Below are 8,873 nucleotides of genomic sequence, written 5' to 3'. Positions count from 1 at the left end.
AAAAAAAAAAAAAAAAAAAAAAAAAAAACTCAAGTTAATAAAATTTCCATCTTTGAGCTAGGTACTCCAACTTACTATCCCTTTGCACCTAGCATGAGAGCATTCATAAGTATCTGTCTTCATGTGTGTAGCAGTGACTGAATCTGGAGAAATATGCACATGGAGTAAACAAAATGTAATTCAAATCCAGCTTTTAGGAAGAGAGATCTTCATTAGTGGACCTTCTTCCACACTTGTAACAAGGCAATTGGATGCATGGATATCATTTTTCCTCTATCTCTTAGAAGCCACTTTGACTAATGAAAATTGCTTTATAAGTTAAGGAGCCTGAGAAAAATGACAGTAAACAGACTTAGAAAATGAAGCAAGGCCTTCACCATGCACACAGGGGCTTTCCTGCTCTCTTCTGCTAAGCACTCACAAGACGGTTCCCATAGCAGGAAACTCTAAAGCATGAAGCTTCTTTCAGAAGGCATGCCCCGTCTCTCGCTTTCAGAATATTCAACCTAGGGATCCAAGTCAACTGCAGAGTTTTTATTCTACTACATTGAAAGGAGGTTATATTAAGGTCTAATCATAATGGAATGATGGTTATTACCCATTTGTTCCCAGCCAGGGCAACTGAAACAAAAATGGTAAGATTTTTGTCCTCAGACACGTGGGTGCCAGTGCCTTCAGAAAGCCTGAAGCATTCTGAGTTGAGGTTCCATGCACTGCGAGCTCCTTGACACGGATGCTGGGAACTGAACCCAGACCCTGTGCAAGAGCCACATATGCTCTTAACCACTGAGCAGCCTCTCCAGCTTGCGGAAGGCAACTGTCACAGGAGAAGAGGAAGAATAAAACAGACTGGCATAGCTCAATGACTGCAGTTGCCTTGCTGGGGGCATGGAGAAAATGAACAGGGACAATCCCAACACAGCCTGCTCTTCCAGGAAAGGAAGCAAAACAGAAGACAAAAACCAAGACCTATCTTGCAGCAAAGCACAGGGCACGGGTGGATGGTGCTGCAGAAGAGAGCGAGCACAGGTCAGTGAGGCCGGAGCCTCGCTGGGCACAGCTCCCTCATGGAGCACCCTCATGGCTAACTGCAGGAAGAGCACAAGACAGGGCTGGCTGTGAGCGGTGGGCAGGCAGCCTAAGCAGACTGCTTGCCCGCCCACAGGCTGGCCTATGACGTCCATCCCCTGCCGTGTGTAAGCAACTGAAAGCTCTGAGCACGACACCACAGCCTGGGTCTGACTCTGGGGAGTGGGCAGACGGTGGCAAAACCAGCTCCAAATGGACAGACTGAAGGGTCTGAAGGGTGGAGGGTACCAGTGACTTGGGACAAGCACAGACCAGTGAATTGGAACTTCATAAAACAACAAACTTTTCCGACTTCAAAGGGCACTGTTTAAAAAATAAAAATGTAGCCTACAGAACAGGAGTGGTTCCGCAAATCACCTCTGATAGGGTCCTAACACACAGTTCTGCACAGTAGAGAAAGTTGAGAAACGGCAGTAGAGCTTACAGTTCCCACACTCAAGGAGGCTGAGGAAGGAGACTCACAAGTGAGCCTGAGCTACATGGAGAGACTGACCAAAGCAAACAAACAAAGCAAAACAAAAAACAAAACAGAAGATTTGTCCAATAACACGCAAAGTCCATAAGACTCTTAAGGAAATTCCAACATCCTTAACTATCAGCGACAAGCACCTCAAAACCACAGGGAGGTGTTCCTCATACACAAATGGCTATAAGCAGTAAGCCAGGGGTCTGGACTTTGGGTACTCTGGGACAAGTGAAACCCACAATTGCATAAACTTGGCAAAATAAGGTGTTGGTGGTCTTAGCCAAAGCTCCAATTCTACTGATGTTCAGAGTGTGTGTGTGTGTGTGTGTGTGTGTGTGTGTGTGTGTGTGTGAGACAGGGCGCATGACCTGGCTTTAATTAAATCATTCGATGCTACCCTTGCAGGTTCAGTTTCCTTAGGTGCAGAGTTGAGATGCTCCAGGGACAGTGCTCTGACGGCCTCAGCTGCTAAGTGATCTGTGGTCCTTATGTGAGGTAGGCATTCCATGGCTGATCAGTAGTCAGTGTGACAGTAGTGACTCTGAGAGCAGGTCCCACAGACTGCTGCCCTCTCCCCTCTCTCCTTTCATGCCCCAACCCCTCCTGTATTTCTGTTCATAGCTACCATCTTTGGACAGGGGTTGAAGGGCCTGGTAAGAACAGGCACAAGAGTCAAGCAGCCTTCACCACCCCCTTTGTCACCTTCTGCTTCTCCTTAGGGGACCTCATCACTGGGCTCCCTAGCCTGGGACTTCATACTCTGACCAAGAGAAACTAAAAGTCAGAGTGACCAAGTCTCTGTGATTTACTGACCACGGCAAGGGGTCTCTCTGTCTTCCTGTGTGAAACTCATAACCTATGTCTCAGGATGGTACACAGAAAAGGTGCTGTGGAGCCTACAGAGAGCCTGCACTACAAGTCTAACCGTCCTAACCCCATGTCCAAATAAGCTGTTAATCAATGGTGCCACTTGCAGTGACCATATTTATAGCTCTCTTCAACTAAGAGCCATCATTAATGGCTGGAGGGTTACTTAAGTCAGATGTTTCTAATACGGCATTTAACACCCTTCTTTCTCATAAAAATGAAGTCACCTACATCTCAGCAGGAAGTGGGCAACATTTCTAACACTTTAATGACTTTCGAGGCTTCTTATCTGATTAGGTTTTAAAAACATGGAATACTTTATGAATACCTAATGATCCAGTAATAGACCTTTTCGATATAATAAGATGCTGTTTTTCTAATATCTGAACCTTTAGGTTAAATAAAGGATGTTACACACTTTTTAAAAGAGACATTACACAATTTTTAAGGTTGGTTTTCTGCCAACTAGATACAAGCTAGTCAACTGGAAAGAACTTTTGAGAAAAAGCCTCCAGATCACCTGCAGGCAAGTTTGTAAGGGTATCATCTTGATTAAAGATTGAGAAGGGAGCGCAACCCCCCCCCCCCCNCCCGGGCAGGTGGTCTTGGGTGGTAAGGAAAGCAGGCTGAGCAAGCATGGGAGTAGGCTGGGCAGTGGTTCTCCTCCATGGTCTCTGCCTCGTTTCTCACCTCCAGGCTCACGCTCCGGCTTGCTTCATGCTGTGACTTGTAAGCCAAGGTGGTTTTGGTCATGCATTTTTGTCACAGCACTGGAACAAGCTCATGTTTTCACATTTGGAATATTAATCTATAAAGGATATCACAGACCAATACAGAATAATTTCCTACGTCAAACCCTTTGGCTTATTTTAGCACTGCCAGAAAAAGCCCACAGCTTTCAATAAGGAACTTCAAGCTATTTGTAGAATTCAAGAAACGGGTAAATCAAACTTTTTAGTGAAAACAGAGGCTGCAAAAACGGCGCAGTGGTTGAGAGCACTTGTCAGGGTTCAGTTCCCAGCACACATTTAGGACGGATCACTGCAGCCTGCAACCCTCTTCTGGTCTCCACAGGTAACTTCACACTTGTGACATACAACACACACATACACATAAATGGAAATATGGCCTTAAAAAAGAAAATGATGATAAAGTTTAAGCTTAATCACCTAAACTCATCTACACTGCAGGAACATAAGAGCTGTGTGTGTGTGTGTGTGTGTGTGTGTGTGTGTGTGTATGTATGTATGTATACACACACACACAAGAAGAGCAGAGATACCCTCCCAAGCTTAGTAGACAAAGAGGTGGTTGGCAAAATGCACCCAGAGCCATCATCTCTAGTCTCCAGTATGCATTTCCTATTGAAAAATATATAAAGGAAATGAGAGATAAGGCTGTCAGGCTTAAGAGGAGCACACAAAGGAACAAAACTGAAGGAAAAATAAAGAGCGGTGTGTGCAGACCATCAGCCACAGACCTCCCCACCAGCAGCCAGCAGCAGCTGCAGCCAGCCACACCACCATCAAACACAAACAGAAGTATGGACTTTCTGTCTGTGAGACTAGCAAAAATTCAAACAGGAAAATCAATAGTACGGAACTTTGGAGGATGATTTGAATGGCTGGGGCTTTCCAGCAGGCCCTTTGTCCTAAAAAGTACAGCATCTAGGACAAGCCAAAGTGTTCTACAGCTACCAAAACATACTAAAACTATAAATTCATACCTAAAATGTGTGAATGATCTTCATCCCCTATCCTGTAGAGAACAGTTAAATAAACTATGCTAGTGCCACATCAGGGGATTTTACTTGGCTTAAACACACACATGCACACACAAGACAAGGGCTAGGGGAGTTTCCTCAATTGATAAAGTTCTTGTCTTGTAAACATGAGACCCTTTCGTTCAATCCCCAAAACCACATCTAAGTGTTGGGCTCAGGGACCTGTACCCACAATCCCAGTGCCCCGTCAGTCTAGCATAACTGGTGAGCTCCGGATCAATACGAGCCCTATCTCAGAGGGGACCTTCATCCTGAGCACAATATCTGAGGCTCCCACACAGACATTCAATCAATCAATCAATCAATCAATCAATGGCTCCTACAGATACCAAATAAAAACATGGGTGAGCTAGGACTTGGAAGGATAACTCTTAAAGTAGTTCAAGTGTGTGTGTGCACACACTACATTCATGCCTGGTACTCATGGAGGTGAGAAGTTCCTGGTACCTGTGGTGCTAGATCCCGCTGAGAGTAAATGAGTTCCACATGGGTGCTAGGAACCAAACCTGGGTCCTCTGCCAGAGCAGCCAGTGCACCTGACTGCTAAAAACCCTCTCCAGACAGAGGATGAAGGGTTAATCTTATAGTCTTCCCCAGTGTTTGAATCACTCTCATAATTTAGTATAAAAACAAGGGGGCCCACAACAAATTAAAGTGTAACACATAGTTGCTATGGAACATTACAGTTCACGGGGCCTACTGACAAGGCTGCTAGCTAGACAGACAGACACTGCAGGCCTTGGTGGAGCCCACTTGCCTCTTCAGGTGGTAGATTTTGTGTGTGTACTGTCCCTTCTCGCCATCGTTTTCGTAAGGTTCATTCTTCAGGACTTCAATTCCTTCTCCACCACCAGTTTCATTCTTACTCGCTTCTGCAACAGAGTAAAGCTGTCCAACCTGATACTGAAATTCCAAAGAGCAGAGTTTTACTAAGTCAATAAAAGCTGCAGAACTTTCCTATGATAAAACCACAATAAAGATGTTAACAGAAAACTCCACACAAACCATTCAGCACATGTTCTACATGAAAAGAGAACTCAAGTGACAGTGCTGGGTGCCACAGGATTCCCAGTGTTCACAAATGAAACAGACAGTCACCAATACCTTATTTGTTTAATAACATGTCAGGAAGATATTAGCACTCAATTCAACTTCTGAACGATGAATCTGTACTCTGTAAAACATTTTTATTTCTCTTATATCTTAGGAGTGTAACCTTAAGGCTGGGCAACCAGCTAGCTAGCTCTCCACTCTCAGTAAAGGACAAGGAAGAGCTAAAACCTCAAGAGCTTTTAGCACAGCTGAAAAGACACAGCACTGGGTATCCAAGATCAGAACTTTTCAATAAAATTCTCCAATAAACACAAACTTTCTGGGAATATAAGTATGTAAGTATCAGCACTAAGTATTAGTGTTCAGTCATTCCTATTTCACAGTGAGCTCTCAGTGGTGGGGCAGTTTCCCTGAGTTCGCAGTACTGAACTGTGCCACTGTCACTGTAGGGAACAAACGGAGGCCCTTACTTGTTCTAGGGACCAGCCATGGGACTAATGCCAATCTCTTCGACTTTGACTAGGACAGCCTGAAGAAGCTTTTTCTTCTTTACAATCTTATTTTTAAAGAAAAGGCACAAAATTTTATCTCTAAGAACTCATAATTCGAAGCTAAAATTACAATTGAGAGAATAAAAGGATCGTCATAATTCCAGAAAATACTCCATCTAAAAAGCTCTTGGGATACAAGGTTATCATGCTAGCTAACTTAATAATCTCCTTCTTCTCTGCCTCCCTCCCTCTCTTTCTCCCCTCGCCTGCCCCTACACACTGCATTATTCAATTTGGAAGGGTCTGAAATTGAAAGGCTAGAACTGAACACATTTCTTAAGTGCTCCAAAGCTATCTACTTAAAACTACGGATTGCCGGGGGTGGGGGTGGGGGGGCTGTCCTCTCCGTTTTCTGACATGCTATTTGGGTTAGTTTAATGCTACAATTCTTTTTTTTTTTTTGGTTTTTCGAGACAGGGTTTCTCTGTATAGCCCTGGCTGTCCTGGAACTCACTCTGTAGACCAGGCTGGCCTCAAACTCAGAAATCCACCTGCCTCTGCCTCCCAAGTGCTGGGATTAAAGGCGTGCGCCACCACGCCCGGCTACAATTCTTAAAATTCTTCAAAACCTACTTTTCAACCTGTCGGATTTCAAAACAGAATTAAAATGTCTTTAAAACAGAGGACAAATTTTGTCTAAGAAAAACACATGAAGAAATTAAATGACTCAACTCCCTGAAAGATTAATGAGTTGGTAACCTGAAAAAGGTATTGGGTTTTCTTATTGGTGCTGTTTGAAAAAAATAACACGGTGCTGGGCAGCGGCAGTCCCTGCCTTTAATCCCAGCAATCGGGAGGCAGAGGCAGGCAGATCTCTTCAAGGCCAGCCTGGTCTACAGAGTGAGTTCCAGGACAGCCAGGGCTTCACAGAGAAACCCTGTCTCGAAAAACCAAAAAGGAATAATCCAGACTCATGGGGGGCACGGAGGGGCACACTTGTTAAATCTGAACATAACAAAAGCTGAAAAGATCTGGGATTACGATATCCAGACTCTAGATTTAAACAAGCTGTTTCAATCAGCTATTCCCCACCCCCAAATCTCCCCGTTTCAATCAGCTATTCCCCACCCCCAAGCCCCAAAACACCTGCAAAAATAAACACCAAGCTCCACCTCTGGGTTCAAATAATCAATTGTGCAAATAAAGAGCAGGGCCTGGTACAGCCAGTGCTGTGTGCCCTGGTGACAGCAGGCAGCTCTGGGGTCGCACTGAGAAGAGCGGCTGCTCCTCCTCAGCTCTGCTTTCTCCCGCCTGTTGTCTGTCATGTCTTATCAGTTTGTCTTGTCTGACTTCCAATTCTCCAATTTATCCACTGTCAGCTGAGGAACTTGGATGCTCAGGTTCAGAGGGGCCCTGCTGCTTGATTTCCCAGCCTCTCTGATTTGTCCTCTGTGTTGGTTGACAGGCCTAACTGCAGGGTGTGGGTTCTCCATGTGATCAAGGCCATAATCATGCTGTTAGCCAATGGTAAGATCACATCTGGAGCACCTTTTCAGTGCAGAGGAGTAACTATGCTATATGTAGCCACTAGGCCGGCTGTGCAAGGTCATGAGGTCACATTACACTAGCACAAATGGGTGCGCTGGGAATGTTTAACTCTGTTTAACCTGTTAACACTTTAACAGGTCTCCAGGGCAGTGAGGCTGGCCGGCAGACCCACAGCCAGAAAAGCTCAAGGCTTAACTCACACTGCACTGGTGGGGTGCGCAATGCTAACAGAAAAGCAAGTTCCACAGAAAGACAAATGTCTATCAGTCAAGGAGATCAGCTCTTCTCTCAGCATCAAGCTCTCTCACCTACTAAGTACTTACATTGAGGCTGGAATCTCATTTTCATGGGACAAAGGAAAGAAATTCTACACTTGTTAAACTAATTCTATAGACCCTTCCAAATGAGACAATATAGCAGAAATTTGTTTGTAATAATCTATTACACATAATTCATTTTGTCACATAAGCTGGAATAAAAAAGAAAATGAAGGCTGCAGCTCCTTTGGTAGACTGCTTGCCTAATGTTTTTGAGGCCCTGGGTCCAGACCCCAGGACTGCACCAAAAGAGAAGACAAAAGCAGACACACATTACAAAACCCCATAGGTTAACGTATCAGTCAATCATACCAACAGAATTCCAAGAAGCAAAAATGCTTACCTCTTGAACAGAACACGGCAAAACCACACGGCTGAAAAAGAGAACAAATATACATTACATATTGATACGGCTTTAAAACAAGATCTCCAGACTTGATGTTACTTTAACTCTAGTGACACAGTGGACAAAAAAGCCATTCATGGGAGGGGGTGTTTATGAGCCTAGGTTCGGGTTCTCAGCTATAAGACTAAGACTGCCATTGCTGAGCTTGGAGGGCTGCCGGCTTTACTACCACAGGACCCAGGATGCAGGAGCTTGGTTCTCAGTGCAGGGTAAGCAAGCATCAACGAATTCATCATCTGCAGACTCTGGTCAGAACACACCCATGAGGTTTTTAGTAGTTTCATTTACCATGTGTGCTGTGCATTTTAAAGATTTATTTGTATGTGTGTGAGCGATAGTCCACGAAAGCCGCAAGAGGGCACGGGGTCTTTGGCACAGTAGGGCAGGAGGTCGAGAAGCACCCAACATGGGTCTTCTAAGGGAGCAGTCAGGAGTACTCTCAGCCACTGAACTCTCTAATCCTGCGCATATTTTATTTTTGATACTTGTACTGGCTGGGTTTGTGTGACACTTTGACACAGCTGGAGTTATTAAAGGAGCCTCCCTTGAGGAAATGTCTCTGTGAGATCCAGCTGTAAGGCATTTTCTCAGTTAGTGATCAAGGGGGCAGGGCCCAGCCCATTGTGAGTGGTGCCATCCCTGGGCTGGTGGTCCTGGGTTCTATAAGAAAGCAGGCTGAGGGGCTGGTGAGATGGCTCAGTGGGTAAGAGCACCCGACTGCTCTTCCAAAGGTCTGGAGTTCAAATCCCAGCAACCACATGGTGGCTCATAACCATCTATAACAAGATCTGATGCCCTCTTCTGGAGTGTCTGAAGACAGCTACAGTGTACTTATATATAATAAATAAATAAA

General features: G+C 44.8%; 1 protein-coding gene across 3 annotated transcripts in view; it reads right to left on the bottom strand.

Moving 5' to 3' along the window:
- The window catches only part of Pitpnb (phosphatidylinositol transfer protein beta), a 52,985-nt gene that overhangs the window by 39,931 nt on the left and 4,181 nt on the right, over positions 1-8,873 (bottom strand). For 2 of the 3 annotated variants that reach the window (XM_021186813.2, XM_021186812.2), the window contains exons 2-3: positions 7,958-7,988; positions 4,963-5,108 (exon numbers count right to left, since the gene is read on the bottom strand). In XM_021186813.2, the coding sequence (XP_021042472.1) occupies positions 4,963-5,108; positions 7,958-7,988 (177 nt within the window). The remainder of the gene's footprint in view (positions 1-4,962; positions 5,109-7,957; positions 7,989-8,873) is intronic. The other variant, XM_029533615.1, reaches the window with a different exon arrangement.

The sequence above is a fragment of the Mus pahari genome, chromosome 23 (genome assembly GCF_900095145.1).
Source record: "Mus pahari chromosome 23, PAHARI_EIJ_v1.1, whole genome shotgun sequence".
Taxonomy (NCBI): Eukaryota; Metazoa; Chordata; class Mammalia; order Rodentia; family Muridae; genus Mus; species Mus pahari.
This window is presented reverse-complemented; position numbering and strand designations above follow the sequence as displayed.